General features: G+C 50.1%; 1 protein-coding gene across 1 annotated transcript in view; it reads left to right on the forward strand.

The window, feature by feature from the left end:
* Positions 1-11,700: 11,700 nt before the first annotated feature.
* MOB2 (MOB kinase activator 2) overlaps positions 11,701-20,223 on the forward strand; it is a 113,858-nt gene continuing 105,335 nt past the window's right edge. The window contains exon 1 of the mRNA XM_032188287.1: positions 11,701-11,895. Coding sequence (XP_032044178.1) covers positions 11,879-11,895 — 17 coding nt within the window. The 5' untranslated portion in view covers positions 11,701-11,878. The remainder of the gene's footprint in view (positions 11,896-20,223) is intronic.

A 20,223-nucleotide genomic window follows, 5' to 3' on the forward strand; every position in this document is an offset into this window, starting at 1 on the left:
CAGCAGCCTGACCAGGAGAAGGATGCAAGCTGCCTCCCACCACAAACCAAGCAGAAGGCACCCCAGCACGAGGGATGGCCCTACCATTTGGAGGGGCCATGTTATGGACACAGGTGGCGTGGGAGAAAGGAGGGGATGCCCCTTTCACTAGTGGCTCTGCAGTAATGGGGGGCTCCCCAAAACTGGAGATGCTTTCAACGCCTTCATTTTGCTCCCCAGCCACACTCTTCTGTTTGGCTGAGGGCCCCACGCTCGGTGTCTGAGTGGAAATACCGTCTGTCAGCGGTACCCAGATGATGTCATTTAGTTTTCCAGGCTTCTGGGCTGAGCCAGCAGCTCGAGCCAGTATGACTGGATGGCCTTTATTTAGCAGGAGCCCAAGCACAGCCGAGCCTGGGTCTCAGCGGCACCTGGCAGTGGGTTGCGCCCTCCGCCGCGTCTCCACCGCTGATGCAACCCTGGCTGCGGCGGGGATGGCAGAGTGCCCTGAGAAGGTCACTTTGGGGAGGCTCAGCCTGGGACCAGGGAGCTGGGCGGGTGGCAGGGGGATGCTCTGGGGAGCGGGGGGGGGCACTGCTCAGCCATGCTGCCCACCGGCCCCGGGACCCGACCTGCAGTGGGGTGGGAAGTGTGATGGGTGCCCACCAGGCAGTCCTCTCCCTCTTCAGCCATGCTCTGCCAACCTGCAGGTCCCTCTGGGCAATGTGTGTGCCCGAGGAGCTATCAGAGCCCTGGGTGCTTTATTTCCCCTTGAGAAACTCCATTGGAGCGTGGCAGCATCCTCATCCCCGCATTTACTCTCACCAGGCTGGGTTGTTGTAAACAAGCAAGCGGGCGGGCCCTGGGTGCTTTTTAGCTGGAAAGCAAATGGTTTCACCCCTCCTCCTTCCACTGACACCCCCTAACCTGCCTCTTCTCCCTCAGCAGCAGCTCCTGACAGGCGAGCGGCTAAGAATAGCCCTGCTGCTGGCTCCAGGCTGGTGCTGTTTGCTCAGTGACTCAGAGCTGGCCGGGCAGGCACTTACTCAAAGGGCCCCATTACTCATCCGTCTGCATCGCCCCAAGGATGGGGTTTGTGTCTCTCGCTCGCCTCTCCTTTAAAGATGCTTTATTTATTTCTTTTTAATCGAGCTGTCTTCTGCAAAGAGAGGTCGTTACCCTGCCGTGGATTTACCACTAAATATGTTTGCCCCGATCCCAAACACTGCAACCCCCATTTATCATGTTCCCACACTGACGGCCCCACGGTGTTGCTCCTGCTCAGTGCCCTGCCAGGGGGAAACTGCATGGGCAAGAGAAAATGCCTCCCAAAAATCACATTTGAGGGCATCCATGCTGAATGCTGGTGTGGAGCTGACCGTGCCCAAATCCAGCCAGACCCTTGGATGTTCCCATCCTGCCACAGCCCCTGCTAATTGCAACCCTCCCTCCTCTCCGTCTCACTGCCCAGGGGATGCTGTGGTGTCTGCAGAACACCTTGGCGAATTACAACAGGCCTCCTCCACTTCAAAAAGTGGCTCCAGTGACCAGAACCAAAAAAGACACCATCTTCCCCATCTGGTTTGCTCCCCCGAGGTGCTCTCTGAGTCACAGCCAGCTGTGCTGGGAACAGAGCTGCATCCTGCCCGGCTGGCGTGTGCCTGCCATGACGTGATGGCCATCGTTTTATTCTCCTGCCTCTGTTTCAACCCCTGGTCTCCCTTTTTTTTTTTCTCTCTCCTCCAGGCTCTAGCCCTCTCCCTACCCTCTTGCTTCATGGCATCGCTCTTCCCCCCTCCCACCGTCGGGGCAGGACCTGCTGCACCCACTGGCTCCTCGGCGTGCGTAATGGGCTGACATTATCTCCCCGGGTCACTCCGCTTTGGAGGATTACCTCACTGAGAAAACAGGCACCGGCATGCACACTCGTGCACACCCATCTCATGCAAACAGATCCACCCGCACGGGAACAGGCAGCAGCACAGGAAGGTGCACCACAGGCCAGGCGATACAGGGGCGAACCGGACCGGGTGAGGACTTTGTGGCCCCCACATGCTGATGGCAGGGAGGCGGTGGCACAGGGTGGTGCAGAAAGAGGCTGCTTTAATCCACAGGTGGGAGAGAAGTGCTAAGATCTGCCCCAGCTCTGTGGCTCCATGCAGCCCTGCTGGGTGGAGTTTGTGGTCCCCAGCATCCCTCTGCCAGGTGGGCCTGCGCAAGCAGTCTGGCTGGATTTAGGATGGGGTGCCTCTCCTCACCGCCCTGCCCTCTACACAGATGCTAAGGGCCTGATTATGCATGGCTAATATGGGAAGAGCTTCTCCATCCATCCATCCATCCATCCATCCATCCATCCATCCATCCATCCATCCATCCATCCATCCATCCATCCAAAATGAGCTAGCCACCACACAAAACCCTGCACGGGAGAGCTGGGGGCTCGTGCCCCGGTGTCCCCAGCTCTGCAGCACCAAGCCCAGCAGCTGGGGACATGGGACAGAGGGAAGCAAGACCCCAGGGCCCTCCGGGACAGCTTTCCCCGGCACCTGCCTCAAAGCTGGGCTCCGAGCGGGGTCCCAGCCATGCCAAGAGCTGCGCCCTCACCCTGCAGAGCCCCGCAGCCCTGGCAGGGACCAGCCTGCGAGCAGCCTCTAGTGGCAGCTCCTGACAGCTCTCAGGGCTCGTTAAACCACCAAACTTTTGTCTGCAACAGCAGGTGATGGGAAGGGAAGTTCAGCTTCATTTCAGCCCCTCCAGGAGCAATGCTCAGTGCCTCACTGTGCATGCGTCCCATCCTGGCCCCTTCGTTGTCCCCATGGGGTGGAGGGTCCCTGTTGCCTTCCAGATCCAGGCACCAGGAGCTCAGCAGTCCTCCCAGGCTCAGCCCATCATTTATGGTGTGAGCCATAATGCTGCAGCCTTCAGCACCCACAGACCTGGCTTCACGGCTTGGCTTCAGCTTCAAGTACACCACCAAGTCAAAGCGCTGCCTCTTGCTGTGGTGTGACCCCAGGGAACAGTGGGTTCTGCCCTGGGTGCTGTGAGGGGAGGGAAAAGCTGCTTCCCCCAGTGCCTTGCACCCCTCCAAAGCCAGGCAGCCAGGAATCAGCACTGAAATCTCTTAGGTAGCAGAACAACCTCTTCAGGCATGGGAAATCTCCTCCTTTTGGTTATTTAATGGGGTGTTTTAAGAGCTATTTAAGAGACAGAGGTATTTAAGAGGCATGAATGTGGCCCTAATGGACATGGTTTAGTCCTGGAACTCATCAGGTCAGGCTGATGGTTGGACTTGATGATCTCAAAGGTCTTTTCCAACCTAACTGATTTTATGATTTTATATCAGAGTGGATTGAAAAGGAAGCAGCCAGCAAGATAACCCAGGGAACTGCAAGGAGTCACCTGGCTCGCGTAACCTCCGTGCTTTCACCTGCTCCACCCCTGACAGCCACTCAGCTGCGCATCTGGCAGCACCTGGCCAAAGACCAAGCCTCGATCCCCCTCCTCACTAGAAAATTGCTCCGTGTGCTGAGAAGTGATGAAAAAGGATCCTCCTGGCCCTGCACTCCGCCTTGCCACCTCCCAGGGCTGCGCCAGGCAGAGCTGCTGACAGATGCAGAGACAGCACCAAGCCTTCCTCCCCCCCCGGACTGCCTGCCCTTGGCTCTTGCACCCACCGAAGCTCTTAGCAATGAGCTCACCCCTCTATTATCGCTGATCCAGGAGTCTGGAGGCTCTCGGAAGCACGGTATCGATCCCTGCCTCTTACACGTCCCCCCCAGGGCTGCAGTTTCAGGAAAGCTCTTTGCCTCTCCCTGCTCTGCCTCTCCTTCGTGGCCTCCAGGAACGTGCTTCCAGGGGAAGCTTGGAGCTGGGGGCCAGGACCGCGGTGAGAGGGAGGGGGGCTAAGCCTGGCCTCTGTGCTTTGGCTGTCTGTGTGCTGGGAAAAGACACAGTGGGCATTTCACAAACTCAAAAGAAGGTGCAACCTCCCCCTTCCCAGTGGGTTACGGGTGGAGGACCCCTGGTGCCCTGCACGGGACCCAGCCCCGTGTGGTCTCTGCTCATCGACAGCATGGACTTTGTGAAGGCAATGTGCCCGAGGTCTCTTTTCTGTCCTCCCTCTACCAAGCTTGCAGAGGTGCTGGTGTGACTTGTGCCAGCCAGGAAGCAGGTGACAGCAGTGCCCCTGTGCAAACTCAGCCAGCGGCACTCACAGATAAGCTGGCTCATCTGCCAGGCAGCACTCGCTTATGGCAACGATCAACTCAGCAGCATCCTGCTGCCTCTGGAGGGAAATCCTACTGTGGTGAGGGAGAGGCAGCAGGGCAGGGGATGCTGCTACTTCTCATCCTACCTGGGCACTCTCCCTTGGAGGACAGACAGGGGCTCAGCCTTGCTCTGTTTGTGGGGACTTTTGCCTTGCAGACAGGAGTTTTGTGAACGCTGCCAGCACCATGCCAGAGCAAATAACCCCACTCCGCACCCCAAAGGCTGCTTCTCCCACCTGTTCAGGTCCACTTTGCACATGCAGCCAGGTGTCACCGTGAGGAACCGCAAGGCGGTCAAAAGAGGCTGGTAGAGCTACAGCCAGGAACCAGTGCTCCTTGCCTTGCTATGACACAAACAGTTTGCAGCCCAGCACCTTACCCAATGGGCTGCCTCACTCCCCCCACATTCCCAGGAAGACTTTCAGGTGCCTGGGTATGCTTCATAAATGACTAACGAGCCTTGCAAACATTAGTGCTCTGCCGGCTGCCAGAAGCAGACTGAGATCAAGCCCTCCCTTGCGTCGTCCATCAGCTCCACCCTGGAAGCAGACTTGCCTTTGACAACAACCACAATAAGAAGCAGGCAGCCAAGGAAACCCACAGTGCCCTGAGCAGGAGAGCTGTGATGCTTGCATCACAGGAAGGGAGATGGAGAGGGAGAAAACCTCCTGGGAAGGGGTGACTGTCCATGAAGGAGAAAACCTTTTACCTGGCACCAGCCACCTTCACACTGGTCCTTGAATCACAGCTGCGGTTTCTCCCTGGAGGCAGGTTTGGGCTCGCATGGAGAAGTCTCTCATTTTGGGGGTGGACTTGTAGACAACAGCCTGTGGATTGGGCAGAGGAAATCTCCATGCTCAAAACCAGAGTTTTTCCTTTTAAAATTGCTCCCGCAGCTCTGGTTTGCAGATGGGATGCAGGAGCAGATGCTTGATCTCCTAGAAGGACCAACAGGTGGACTTCTGTACCCCATGAAGATATACTCCAAGGACTTATTTCAGCTGATCTCACACATATGAGCGATAGCCCTCCAGTAACGACCCGTGGTGTCTGCTCTAGGTGGCGGTTCTCTCATGGCACCACTGGATCCCATTACATCTGAGGAACTTGCCCTGGACAAAGAGGTCTTGCCCTCATCCTACCCGCCTGCATTTCAAGCACATTAGCACATTATTGTGTGCGTGGGCCAGAATTTAGCTGACTCCTGGCACTTATTGCCCTCACAGCTCTGAGTCAAAGGAGGAAGAGGACAGGTCACCTTCCACTGCTGATGCTACGAAGTAGGCATGAAATAAGCCTGACCTTCGTGTACTGCATTTGCTGGAGAAATCAACACTTCCTATACATAGAAAAATCAATGAAATGTGACTTAACAAATGAATCCCTGCTGATCTTGGCCCAGGACAAAACCTCCCACATCAAGAGGGGCTCACACAGCCACCTTCCAAACCCCAAACCCAAAGCCTGAACTTCCCTCCGTCAGGCCACCGCCCTATCTGCCCCCAGCTAGAAACCGTGAGTGACCCTCGTAGAAATCTTCCTCCTGTGGCTGCGGGAAGGGCTCCTGCTGCTCTGACGGCCATCAGATGGTGCCATTGAGTCTTCTGTGGAAGCCAAGGCCTGAGGAGCGTGTGTTTGCACCAGGGACCATGTTGGCTTCTCGCTCCATCTCGCCCACTTCCAAAAAGAAGACCAAGCGAAGAGATTTTTCTAGCATAGTAAAGCAAATGTGTTTTTTCTGCTGTTGCCAACGATGTTAGCAAGCACCCATGTCACTGTTTTTAGTGGGTTTTGCACCAGTCTTGCAGGACAGGGTGTATTCTTGCAGCTGGACTCTAGTGATGCCAGGATAGGAGCAAGTGATAGCAGTTTAGGAGCATTTTTGCCTCAGTTTCCCCAAAACAAGGTATGTTTACTACTGGAAAGATTTAGAAAAGAGGAATTGAGATCAAGCCGAGCAGAAATGAAAGAGCAGCAGCGTTAGCAAAAGCTCCCTTTCGCAGTGATGTGGGATGCGGGACATGCTCAGGCAGTCCTAGAGAGCTCCCGTTTGGGGTGAGCTCCTGGCCACCTCCCCCTGCTTCTTCCCTTTTTGTTTTTAGCACAGCATACAATACAAGGAGAGGAGGGTTGTGCATCAGGGCACGCTGCTCGCAATGCTCTCATCACATCTGACGTCTCCCCTCCAGACATGGGGCCGGCATGTCCCAGGGTTTTGAATTAATAATTCTCTTAGAGGCAGGCTGTGGTTTGCAATGGCCAGAGCCTGGCACTGCCGTCCAGCTGAGGTCTTTACCTGGCTTTGCAAATATGCACAGATAATAACTGATTACTGCTTTTCCTGGGTTGGCTTTGGGTTTTAATTGTGTGAGATGACAGAGGAGAAAAAATGCCAGCAAGATGAGGAAGGCTGGGGAGGAGGGCGAGGAGAAATCATTACAATTGCATTTAGTCAGTGATAAGCATGGCTGCTGAGCCGGGCTGGGTGCTTTCCAAGCACGGTGGGAGCCAGCTTCAATTTCACAGCATAATCTTTCCTGTGGCCTTAAAATAACTTCTCCCTGCCCCCAGGGTGTCACAGGAGCTGAAGAGCCATGTGTGCCCCTTCCCTGAGCAGCCCCACGCTCGGCGCTGCCTTATCATCACCTGGGGGCTGCTTTGAGAGCGGTCACATCACACACGTCACACTGAGACACCGAGCTCTGGGGCAGAAAGGGGACATTTTGCAGACCTGTGGTCTCCCCAGGAGGGTGGCAGGCTGGGGACAGTTGGCTGTTTGAGCTCATCTTCAGTGCCAGCAAAAGAGCAGCTTCCCCGAACCGCTCGGCAGAGATGGGACCTCGTCACTGTCAGGGCTAATTGCTCATGTGAGACGTATTTACAGAAGCAACTGTTTGTGCAGAGCAAGGCAGACAAACAGACTCCTGTTCTGCCAGGCACCCTTTGTAATCGCTGGGGGCTGGGAATCCTTCCATGTGGGCATGGGAGGCCTCGTTTGTACTGCGGGCACCAGTCCTGCACCGGGCTGGATGGCACTGGCAGGATGCTGAGCCCCCGTCCTGACTCCCAGACCACCAGGAACGAAGGCCAGGTCCTGGCACAGGAGCTTTGCTGTCCCCACAGCTTGCAAATTTGGGGGTTCTGCAGAGATAAATCCTGCCCTGTAGAACAAGCAGGTGCAGCTTGGGGGGACACAGCACCAGCCCTCGCACCATGCTCCTTCAAGGAGCCAGAAAGTTGTCCTGTGCCTCTGCAAATAATAGCTAAGGCTGCTTGCTTAAAAGCATCCAAATAACAGACTGAAATAAATCCTTTTGCCCATTCCTCTGTTGCCTGCTGGGTTTGTTTTGTTGTGTTCATGGATTTTTGTTTGTTTGTTTGGTTGGTTTTTATGAGGTAGAGGCCTAGGGGGAATTTTGCCATGTGGGAGAGAGATGCAGCATTAGGCAAATAATGCAATTTCTGGCACCATCTCCATCTTCCTGCACAACCAGTGGGGATGGGTGATCCCTGCCTTCCACTTCTGTGCACCACCTTGTCCTTGCAGGCAGCCCACAAGTGGATATTCCCCTCCCAGTGTGAAAACAGATCCCCTGCTCCCCTCCTCCTGCCCCTTTCTCTGCCCTGAGACAGGCAGGGCGATAGGATACACTCGGGGAAGAGCTTATCAGTGAGGAAAAGCAGCATCGCCTACAGCGAGATGTATGGGATCTGATGTGCCAGTCCTGCTGCTCCTTTCTGAGTGAATATTCAATTTGGTTAGTGCTGGTCGGGCTAAATGAGAGCGTGGCTTTGGGCATGGTTTGCCCACAATGCCATGGTAGCACCAGCACAGGGTCAAGTGGAAACCTGTGCTCATCAGGCTTACAGAGCTCTCCCCAGACCGTGGTCCAGAGCAGCTTCATGGTGGTCATCGGGATTTACCAAGCTTCGTAGCTGTGACTCAAACTTTTAGCTACCATTCACTTTAGCATCATTTTGTTTTCTCACAAACAACCATTATCCCTCAGTTGGAAGAACAGATATCTGCTTAATTTTGAGCACTCCTAAGCAATGAAGGTTTCAGAGCATTTCCCATCATTTCTCACAAGACATTTGATGTAGAGGGAAGTATTGCTTTCATTTTCCAGATGTGGAAACTGAGGCATGAGGAAGGTATTGCTCAATAATACTCAATTAGTGGAGGAAAAAAAAAAAAAAAAAAAACTCAGTCACCACTAGTCTCGTGCTGTAACATCCAGTCATAAGTTGTTCTGTAAAAGAGGAAACATCCAATATTTCTGTTCTCCTGTGACTGGGAGATTGAGAACATTTTTATCTGGAGATTTACTCTGTTCGGCATCTCTGGAAATGCAGACACCCAAACACAGATTTTCCGCACGCCTCCCCAAAGCTTTAGCCCTCTCTTATGCATCTAAACACAAGCTGTATTTCCTAGCTAGTTGGGTTCAATATACCTTTTTTTTTTTTTTTTTTTTTTTTTTTTTTTTTTTTTTTTTTTCCAGTCTGGTCCTCAGTATGGTTGATAGCCTTGTTGCAAGACAATATCTAAAATGTCTTACTATTATTGGCAGCAATCAATATTTATAACCACTCACGGTGTTTATTTATGAAAAAATCAAATGTTCCAACCAAGAAGAGATGCTGTTATTAATATCCAGCATGATTAACGATCACATTGCAGGCAGGCCCACGCTGTCAGACTCATGCACTTTGCTTTTTCTAGTGGCTCTGCAGGAATTTGAACCATAACATGTTTCATGCACAGGGACAAAGACGTTTTGTCCCAGGGAAGGAATATGTGGATGTTTTTGACTTAAAGAGCCAGTGCCGCATTCAGAACTTCACAAACACACCATCTTGATCCCAAGTCCATCAGTCTGTCACTGAATATGTAGTTCCTTCTGCAGCTGAAGGTCTGGATCTGAGCAGCAGATTTCCAGCCTGCTGAAGGATGCTTTGCTCCCTCTGTGTCAGGGCAGCCATCACCTGCTCTGCTTCTCTTCCACACAGCATCCCTGTGCACTGGAAACCCCTCAGCAAGGCAAATCAATTCACATTTCTCTGCTTGACGAAGCTTCTCAGCTGCCAGGATAAGCTAAGTTCCCTGGGATTGATGTTGCCTCAAATCAAGAAGAGAAAACTCATACAGCAATGCTTTCTCCTGCTCCTTAACCATAACCACAGCCACACTTAGGGATAGAAAAGGGACTGTGCAAAGCTCCTGAAACCATTTGGCCTCTTTGCTCTGTTACTCTTGTCGAGGTATCAGCTCTGAGGCCCCTCGGCCCCACACCAAACAGTGGGATGTGGAGGAGGGACAGGTGTTTCTGATGCAATATGCCAGCAAGGGAGCAAAGTTCACTTCCACTCCTTAGCGCTCCACAGCCTAAGTCGATGTTTGCCCACCTGCGCCTTGCGCTGTTCCTGCTGCAGGAGGTAATGTCAACAAAATCCCAGGCAGTAAAGACAGTTGCAGAGAGCCTGGTGCCTTGATTACTTCCTCATAGCCACTTGTCCCTTGCAGCACCGCTTTATTACCGGCTGGGCAAAGAAGCCAACTGGAAAGCCAGTATGAATATGGGCTATATACGACAGACTTTGTCTGCACTGCTATCAGATGTCCTGTTTTGTACAAATCTGGTCATGAGAACTGCATGAGGGAAAAATGAGGAAGGAAACCTTCAGGGTGGCTATTCCAAGGCAGCTCTCAGCCACCCTGAGCCAGCCTGGGGACTGCAGTACCTCTCTTCAGGGGTTATGGGACCTGAAAGAGCTCTCTGGTAGACCGGGATAGCCCTACGTCCATGCTGTTCTGTAACTTCCCTCCCTACCACATCTGTATGTCAAGCGTCGTCTCTTGTAAAGCATCTTATATTCAAGTCATGCAGACTCTTGCAAGCCTGTTGCCCTGAAAAGGACCACCCTTTTGCTAAAATGTGCATAGGGTCTGGCACAAAAGAGCCCTACAGCCTGCTAGGCTTGCTATTGTCAAACAAATAATGGCTGCAATGCATTTTTCAGAGGGTTTAGAAACAGAAGGAGAATTACAGGACAACCACTGGAGACTGCTATTGGATAGACGCATCCTCTGCTCTTCAGAGATGCTGATGGAGAGATGTTTCAGCAGGGGAGAATGTGAAATAGTGGCTCTGCCAGAGGGATTTCTAAGGTTTCCAATGGCTGAGGAGAGAAAGCAAAAAGCAGTAGCTATATTGTCTGCAGTATCAACTTGATGATTGAAAAGAAATTATAAAATAATCATCTGAAGAGAGACATACATAAATGCCTTGTGACACTGCAAAGTATGTTACAAAATATTAATAAAATAGGTGTCAGTTTCCTGAGTTGCTTTTGCACCAGTAATTCTCTCAGTGCCAGTTGCTGTATGTTTTCCTTGATACAATCAGGAGGAAAACAGCTAATGCGACATGACAAACTCATTGTATTAGAAGTCATCTCTGCTTTAAAACGTGTGTCATATGACTGAACACCCTACTCTGGGTACAATGCACCCCACAGTAAAATTGGATAGAGCTCATCCTTAAATGCCCTGCCAAAAGTGCTCCTAACAAAGGGCAACAAGAAAACATAATTCAAATGAGGGACATCTGTTCTCTAATGTTTGCAGATAATGACTGGATCAAGTGTCCGCATAAAGGATAATTATTTTCTGCAGATGGTTTGATCTGGTGTTTTAAACATTGTAAAAAATCTTTGTCCCAAAACCTCCATGAAGTATGTGGGGTTTTGCTAGCGTCAGACCTCTTTCCTGCTCTCTGGTACATTCTGTATGTGCAAGGGTAGATAAAAGTATAAAGGCTTAAAAAGTGTAGAGCTCAGTGATATGGTTTAGTGGAGGACTTGTTAGTGTTAGGTCAGAGGTTGGACTCGATGATCTTGAGGTCTCTTCCAGCCTAGAAATTCTGTGATTCTGTGCTTCAGCTTGAACACACACAACATGCATTTTTAAGTTCTGGTCTTCCTTTTTTTTTTTTTTTTTTATATTACATTAGTGGATACCCAAATAATTCTCAGCGTGAAGTTTTATTATAGGAGAGTGGCAAAATAAAACACTTGTGTGCCGTGAAAAGGGATCCGACCACATATTTCACTACTGCTGCTCCTCAAGCAGCCTGCAAAAGATGGTGCTTCCCTCAGAAACCTGGCGACCTCAGGCAAGGAGGAGCTCACAGGGAGCCCTAGGATGTACCCATCAACCACCCACAGTGCAGATTTTTGGGAACAGGCGCCCAAATTGCGCGATCTCCCCCAGCAGACCCGCCCAGAGGGGGCACATGGCTATGGGGGGGGCGGCGGGACTACATTTCCCAGCGTGCCCCCGGGGGCAACAAATGGAGGAGGGGGGCGCTTCCGGGTTGGCGGCTGCGGGGCGGTGCCAGCGCCGTGTGTTTACTTCCGGCCGCCCCGGTGCGCGAGTGGCGGCGCGGAGGGGACGCGGCCGCCGCGGGACGGGGACGGAGCCGCAGCGCGGCCGGGAGCCAGCAGCCAGCAGCGGGGCGGCCCCGAGCGGCCCCGAGCCGCCGCCAGGCCCCGCGGGGACCTCATGAGCCGGCGCTGAGGGGGAGGCGGCGGCCCAGGGGAGCCTCCCGGGGCGGCGGGACCCAGCCATGGACTGGCTGATGGGGTGAGTGGGGCGGGGGCGAGGCGCAGGGCGGCGGGGGTGGCCCCTCCTTTTTGGGGTGCAGCCCTCTGGGTGGTTTTTTTTTGGTGGGGGGAGAGGGGGCGCTCCCTTTGGGCACCCCCTTTTGGGACCCTCTTTGGGGAAGCCCGCTTTTGGGGCGCCCCCTACTTGGGACCGCTTTTTGGGGGCACCCCATTTGGGAACCCCTTTGGAGACCCCCCCTTTAAGGGCTCCCTGCATTTGGGACCCCTTGGGGGACACCCCCCTTTGGGGCACCCCCCCTTATGGGACCCTCTTTTGGGGCACCCTCCTTCGGTGCTCCCCCCTTATGGGACCCCCTTTTGGGGCTCCCCCATTTGGGGTCCCCCTTTGGGGTCACCCTCACCCCGCACCTGGCAGGGCGGCTGCCTAACGGGCTGTGGGCAGCGCTGCCGGCCGGGGCTGCCTCCTGGAGCAGGGGCTTCTCCGGGGTAGCCCCGCAGAGCTGGAGGGGAGGAGGAGGAGGTGTGGAGGAGACCTCGCCTCGTCTCAAGCGGTTGCTGGCTGAAAAAGTGACTTTCCATCCCTTTTTTTGGGGAGCAGGAAGGCCAGACGTTGTGGGTCTCCCCGCTTCCTCCCGGTTCGGCGGCTGCCGCAGCGTTAGGGTGTTTTCAAGCTCGAGGCTTGCCAAGGTTTAAGTGGCTTTCTGTGGGGAGGAAGAGGAGACCTCAGCAGAGATTAAAGCCAACTCAGAGCCACGCCAGGGGGCTCGGATGGCCTGGGATTAATGGTGCTAATTGCTTAGAGACAGGAGGTAGAAAGCACTTTGCTGCCGGTTTTGGGATTGAAAGCCTCAGTCCGGGAGAGGGTGGTGCAGCTGATGCGCGGTCGGTGTGTGAGGGAGGACAAACTTGGTTGCTGCTTCCATGAGCGGTGCTGGTGACCTGTGCTCGGGTGAACTGTGAATAATTCCGCTCTGAAATCGCCTGAGCAGCAAGTTTATGCTTCAGCAAAACTAGGATTTCGCTGCCCTTCGTTCTTCATGGCAGTTTGATCCTGTGCCCGAAAGTGATCTTTATCGCCTAGGTTGTGTGATGTGCCTGCAATATGAGGTAAAAACCTGTTTTGTCACAGTCACTAGGCCTGGTGTGTTAGGAGGATGGTGTGTGTTGCCTCTTGCCTGCAGCTGAACACCAGTGAAAGTACGGCACTTGCTAATTACCTCCCAGTGAGATGTGACCGGCTCTCGAGGCTTCACTGGAAGTCTGTTCCCCCAGTTTAACGGGGTGAGTGCCCGGTGTCAGCGGGGCAGGTGTTGATGGCAGGACTGTCCTCCAGCCCGCAGAGCAGCAGAAATGCAGTGTGTGAGACGTGTGAGAGGCTCAGCGTGCCCTAAACCAGAGTGCTTGTGTCATGGCCCTCTGACCTATGCTGTTTTTTACATGGTCTTAGTGAAAACACACGTGTAAACAACGAGCTTGTTTTATATTCTTGATAACTACCACACAGCACAGGTGGTCTGTTTCATTTACTTTGTAAAAGGAAAAGCTGAGGTGCCAAAGGTCCGCTGCAGTTACGGAGAAGCTGGATGCGGCGCTGGTGCAAGACGTTGGGTGGCTCAAACCACCTCGTCTGTGTGCTCGGTGTCAATGACATTGGAAAGCAGAAAAGAATCAAACCTGAGATGAGCCACACCGTCAATAAAAGATCTGTTTCCTTCTGAGAAATACTGTGAGCATCTTGAAGCTGCTGTGAAAAAATTGGCATTCATGCTGTTGCTTTTTTACCCGGAGTGGGTGGATCCGTCCACGTGTGGAAAAAGGCTCGCCTGTTTTCCCCATTGTAATGGGAATGGATCCTGAGTCACTTGTACGTTACACGCTTGTTCTCAGCTATTTCCTGGTATGTTTCTTGCCTGAGCAAAGCAAGTGCAGTGCTTGAGGTTTTCTCCTTTAAATCTGAGACGTATTTGTGGGGATTTTTTGGGGAGGGACACGGCAGGAAGGCGAAGCCTCGATATTTTGAAGGCGAGAAGGGAGGGAGGCCTGACAGAGCTTTTCTTACCCTGCCCAAATTAGTGCTGCTGGTAGCACGTGTGTCTAAATGCAAACATCCTTTTGTTGTTTGTGGAGAAAAACCGAGGGCATTCCTCTGTCCCAGCTGAAGCTTGGGTCATGTTGCTTGCTCAGCCTTCCTTCAGCAAAAACTTCAGCACTTCCCGGCCCCTGCGTGGGAAGGGAAGGGCTGCAGAAAAACCTGCAGGGACGGCAGGAAAACAGGTTGCTCCCAGGAACCTCTCAGCCTGTGGCCATTTCTTGCTGCTCCTCCGGAGAGCAAATTGCATTGGTCTGCTCCTTGGACTTGTCACTCTCTCCTGGATGAGTTTTGTCGCTAACGAAGTGCCTTGATCTGTATTGTTTTGCACTGCTCTGGTAACGTGCTGCTTTGTGATTACAGCTTCGTGGGTGCTTGCTCACAGGAACCCTCCTCGAATGCCTCACGTTATCAGTTGGGCTTTCCTAGCATTCAGTATGAGAAACACCCTCTGTATTTTAACTTCATATCACTGAGAGGTTAACCTCCAAGTGCAAGTGTGTTAAATTAGGCGACAGTAACAGTTGCTTCTGTTCTAGATCTCTACCCTTCAAGCTCCTGTCGCATTTATCCTATAGAAGATTTAGAGTGCGATCTGCTTTAGTCCTTGCTGGTCCTCCCCTTCGCTTGTGCCCTCCTGGGGAGGGGGAAGGGTAAGTCCTAATCATACCGCTAAGGGCAGCAGCCCAAGTGTCTCTGATCGCCTCCGAGTGCTTAATACACAAAAACAGAAGCTGGAGCTTAGGGAACAATGGTGAATTTCTTGGGGATTAACAAACAGCTATAGGCTTACATGGTCACACAGCAAAACTTCTCTGGGTGCTGCCTTCTGCTCGTCCAAGTGCTTCAAAATCCAGTCAAGTTGTAGGGAAGGAAGCTGAACAAACAGAGCCATTGGCATGTCACAGGATGTCCTCAGCTTAGCATCAAAATAAACCTCAAGTCTTCTCTGTGGCTGGTGTCTTTTACCCTTCTCCTGAGTATGGCCTTAATACTGCTACTGAGGAAAGCCCACGGTCTTTTTCAGTGCATTCTCAATTGAAAAATAAAAAGATTCCCTTTTTGTTTTTCTACTTCTGTTTTTTCTACTTTTTTTCTACTATTTTTCTACTAATACAAAAATATTAGAAATATTTTTCTAATGCAATTTAGCCTGGAAATCACTGTTGCTTAGTTGTTTTGCTCAGCAGCATCTGACAGGTCTGCCTTAGGCTTTGAGATTCCAAACTCTGTGTTGCAAATAGCATTGATCTGCTCTTGAAGTTCACTGGAGCAACAAAGACAGGCATTGTTCCTTCAGTTATGAAACTGAAATCTCATAATATGGCTTTAAAATTAACAATTACAAAGGAAAAGTATATTAGTGGTAGTAATAAACCTGATGTGGCCTGTTAATCTTCAACTGTGATGTCTGATGCTATAACATGCTTTTCCTAATCAAAGGATTATATACTGCAGCCTTTTTTTTTTTTTTTTGGTGAACTTTTATAAAAAGGGAGAGAGACAAAGTATTCTACTAACAATTGCCTGTTAAACATGAGACATTTTGGGGTTACATCTGTACCATCTGTACTATAACTGCAACCATGAGGACTGTAAGAGGTCGATGTAGTTGTGATGGCAAAAGACTTCAATAGATGCATCTTATACTGCAGAAGAAGTTCTTCTCCAGTTCAGGCTACTGGAAAAGCCTTCAGCATTTAGACTAGCCCTATGGAAAGGGACTGTTGGTGAAGGAAGCGTGGAGGGGAGAACAACCTTGCATTTTTTGCTTTGGAAGCCAGCTTCTGTTTCAAAAAGCTGACGGCATTCCTTCTCAATCCTTGCCTGACCGCCTCTGAGCACAAGGAAACCTGTGCGTCCTCAGGAAGCGAAATGTTGCCTCCCAACTCTTCAGTGAAGGTTATTTTATGTTGTTGGTATATCATCAATCCATCTGCATCAGAGGACTGTGTTATTCTGGGATCGGAGTTAGATGCCTTGTACTCACGGGCTGCAGTGTCCAGTGCTTTCACAGGTGGTGCTGGTACCAGTAAATGCCACCCTCATCCACGTGGCTTGGTTTCGCTGTGGTACTCAGGACTTCCTGAGGTAGCTGCAGCACCTAGCAGCTTGTTTAAAAATAGCTGAACTTCTATTGTATAACAACTATTTTAACAATAAAACTTTTTCTTTTGGACAGCAGGCTGTCCAGCTCTGGGGGAAGGAGACTTGAGACACTAAGAAAATAAATTGTGGGAGCACACTAACTTTATTTCAGTGCATTATCTCTCTGCCTTTCTGTGCTTTATGGTGACTTGACAAAGACCCACAGCTCCTTCTCCCTTACTTAGTGGGGAGTGGAGTCAAAGGGAAGGGGCTGTCTGCAACGGGGATTCGCCCTGTCTTTGGTTTTTAAGCTGTAGCCCTCGCTACCCATACTGTTGTACCATTCACTGCTCAGTTATCTCTTCCTCCATATGTTGTCCTGGTGACTTGGAAAGGAGGGCTTAAAAATGATTGAGGGCTATCTTTTTCTCATGTCCCGGCCGAACTGCTCCCATATCTTCAGCTTTGAGCACAGTAAGAAAAGCAGTGGCCTAGGAAGATCAGAAAAATGCAGATGGAAGAAGATAGAAGCAAACTCCTGGTGGGAATATTTGTGCCTGAAGACAGCACAGGCATCTCCATGCTGCTCAGGTGCTCTGTCCAGTGAATGGATGCAGCTGTTCACTGAAAAATGTCAAATCCAATATGGTAACAGCCTTGACACTTGCAAGTTTATGTTGTCACGTCAGTCAATCCACTGCAAATGCTGCAGATGTGCTACCTAGTATAGTCTTTGTCTCACCAGGACAGGTAACTGGGAAGTGTGTTGTGCAGAGACTGCACTGTAGCTATGCAAATTGAATCTTTTAGAGTATGTGCTGTGCTAAAGATTTCTAACAACACAGGAGAACTTCCATAGGTCTGCACATTGGCAGATTCTTCTCTTACAGAAGGCCCGTGTCATTGCATTTATTTCATTTAGGTATAATTGTCAGGTCCCTAAAATAAAACTAGCAGATTTTCCACTCTTTTTTAAGATACAGGATTTTGCAGCATTATCCCAACAACAATTTTGAAGGATAGAAGAAAAACAACACCAACACTGCTGTTTTGCTGTCTTCCATACTGCTTTTATGGCAGTGTCTTTAAGAAACTTCCTCATAAGGCCTTAGGACGCTGTCCAGTTCAAAACACATGCTGGTGAAATATGAGTGATATTGTTATGCAGAGATGTCCTAGCACAGAGCTGAAACAGCTGAGGACTAGAGGAGAAAATACACACTAGTGTTGTAGTTCTGAGACAGAAAAAAAAAATCCCATATGCTAATTTACAGCTGTTAGGCTAAATCTTTGTTGTTTTTGAACGGGATGTATTAATTGTAAGGAATGAATCTTGTAGTGGGAGCAGTGAGGAATTATTAGGCTGTTTGCTTAGCTGCCAGCTAGTAATGCAGTTGAAGCAAGAAGAGTGCTGCTGTCTGCGCCTGGCAGACCTTTATACACCAAGGTAGCTGATCACTTTCATTCTAGGTACTGCTTGAAACTTCCTAATTATAGCAAATGTTGCTATAAAAAGGAAGAATGCTGGAAGTTCTTCAGCTGCTGCAACCACAAGGAATGCTTCCCGCTTCGGTCCTCTCCAGTACGAAAGTCTCCTGCCTTTATAAGGCAGTCTTTTCCCCTAGGAACTGCTGCAGCCTCCCACCTAGCCCAGCTGCACCCTGTAAAGCCATTCTGCTGTTCCACTGACCTCACGACAGGTGTTTCCCCTGCTTTGCATGCCCTGCAAATTCCTGGCTTTGTGGGCTGTTTTCCCTGCTTTGAAAGAGCTGAAAGTAGCTCGGAACCAGTAAAACAGACACATCCAGTCCCATTGGGCAGGAAATGTTCACATGTTCCTTATTTACTCCTATTTATAGGTGTAACCTCGTTACCTGTGGGATTCCAGGTTGTTTTCCCTAGATAAGTCAGGTCTGTCTGTGAGCAGCTCCTGCTCAGCTCGCTGTTTGCCAACGAGACTTCAATATTATTTCATGCACTCTTATCGGCCGTGAGCCATACGTCTGCTAAGCCAGTAGTTACCTGTCACAACAACCAGCATAACATAGTCCACAGGTAAAAGAGTTCCTCTGTTAAATATTAACCTGTCAGATTCATACAGTGTATGTATAGCAGTGGAAAGGTGCTGTTTGTTTGATATCCCTGGAGACTCGTGTTCTGCAGTTGTGGAAGAGGCATCAGTACTGGCCAAGAGCCACTAAAACCGCTCACATCTGTTGCACCATTATGGGTCTCTGGTTCTGAAAGGGCACTGGTGTATTACCAAGAGCGTTGCTTTCCTGCCATGGTTATCTTTTGGTATTTGTTTTACGCTGCAGAGCCCTATTTGTGGAAGTGTCCTAGCATAATTAATTATTGAAATCTTGCATTTGTTGGAGAAAATGCCCAAGAAATCCTGCATTTTGGAACCTGTATTACTTTAGCAAACCACAGAGCTTGCATCATTTAAGCAGTTACTTGCCTTTGGTTAGTACAATGCACATAAAGCCTGGTTTGATTTTGTGAGCATCCTTTTTCCAGCAAGGGTTTTATTTAGCGGGAAGAAAAATAAATCAGTCTCAAGGTTCCTGAAGTAAAATGAACAATTGATTTCCTTGGAAAAAGAGTTGAGTGTTCACAAAGGGTAGCAGTACTTCCTCGTATATATCTGCATGATACCTTCTCTGATTTTATGCTGGCATCATTATTCATGAAGGCTGGTAGGGTAAGATGCTCATTTAGCTGAAAACTAATCTGTGTTTTGTTTTTTTCCTCTCCAGGTTAGTTTTCAGCTAAATGAGTTCCTGTAGCCTGTTTGTGTATCCCTGTGAGTAACGTTAATGGCACTAGGGAGCTGGTGGGAGCACAAGCCTTTGGGAAGAAGAGGGACACTCTTTTGGTGGCAGCAAGGCTTTAAATTAATGGAATGTAATCATGAAGCAATGTGATTATTAGTGGTAATTACTCTAAATAAGTAGTGATTTTCTGATGTATCCTTCTGCTTGAACTGTATGGAGGAACTGCAGAACATGTGAAAACGAGATGCTCTGCCTAGGCTGGTGCCTTGGAGGAGGCACGGAGCTCAAAGCTCCATCAGAGTGTCAGTCCTACTTCGGCACATTCACCTTATGGCTAAATTATAAATAGCTATCCAGTTCACTGTCTTTATAACTCAGCATTTATTATCTACTCCTCAGGTGGAAGAACCCCAATTTGAAGGGCGCTGGCTCTCCCACGGGGCGAAGGTAGTGGAAGTTTGGGTGCCGGGCTGAATCCAGCAGTCTGCTTCAAGGCAATTTCAGGAAGCCTGGTTCTCACACGCAGGCCCATGTAGCTTTGCCATATTTCTCTGGCAGCTTCCATCTGTTACATCTACTGGATGTGGGCCCGCAGCAAGCATACTTGAAAGAGTAATAATAAGGGGCTGCAGTTTTTAGATAGCTGTGTATACAAGTTTGAACTCGGTCTTGTCAGATCTGCATATTCTGCAGTCACTGCTGACCTATTAAAGAGCTTTAATGCGGGTCTCTGCTCGTGGAATGCTGTTGAAGGAATCTCGTGCATCGCTTTTAACCCATGTTCTGCCTTCTAAAAACAGGGATGAGGCTGCAAAATCTGCTTACTGGGTTCAGTTGTGAAATGCCTGCCTTTGTGGTTTTTCCACTGATCTTACTCTGCAATAAAAATGAAATTTCACCTGTCTCCTTCAACGTAGGAAACTTTATAATGAATTATTTGTTTTTGCAACCACGTTGTTGATAGCATTACTGAAGGCTGTTAGATCAATGGGGCTGCTTAAGGAAGAGCTGTTGTTTCATCGCTGGCTGCTTCAGAAAGTTGCACTCTAGGAGCTTTCCTGCTCCTGAGGCTACGTGCGATAATTTAAAGTAATTTAATTTTGGAGTTAGAATGATGAGCGTAACTGTAAATGGCTGAACAGCAGTGCTATTATTTTAGCATTTGCAGGAAAAAAATGGAAGTTCTGTCTGAAATCACTTTTTTATTCTGTCAAGCAAGAGAAACCAGTCAGGGTGTGAGTTCTTCATCCAATTCACAAAACTGTTTGTGACTGTGGAAAAAGAGGGACTACGTGAGCATTGGGCACACTGAAAAATATGAAATGTATAAATTCTGATGGCCATAATTTGTCAAGGACCTGAAGAATGTCAGCCATTCAGCTGGAATCAAGAC

This window comes from Aythya fuligula, chromosome 5 (genome assembly GCF_009819795.1).
Source record: "Aythya fuligula isolate bAytFul2 chromosome 5, bAytFul2.pri, whole genome shotgun sequence".
Lineage (NCBI taxonomy): Eukaryota > Metazoa > Chordata > Aves > Anseriformes > Anatidae > Aythya > Aythya fuligula.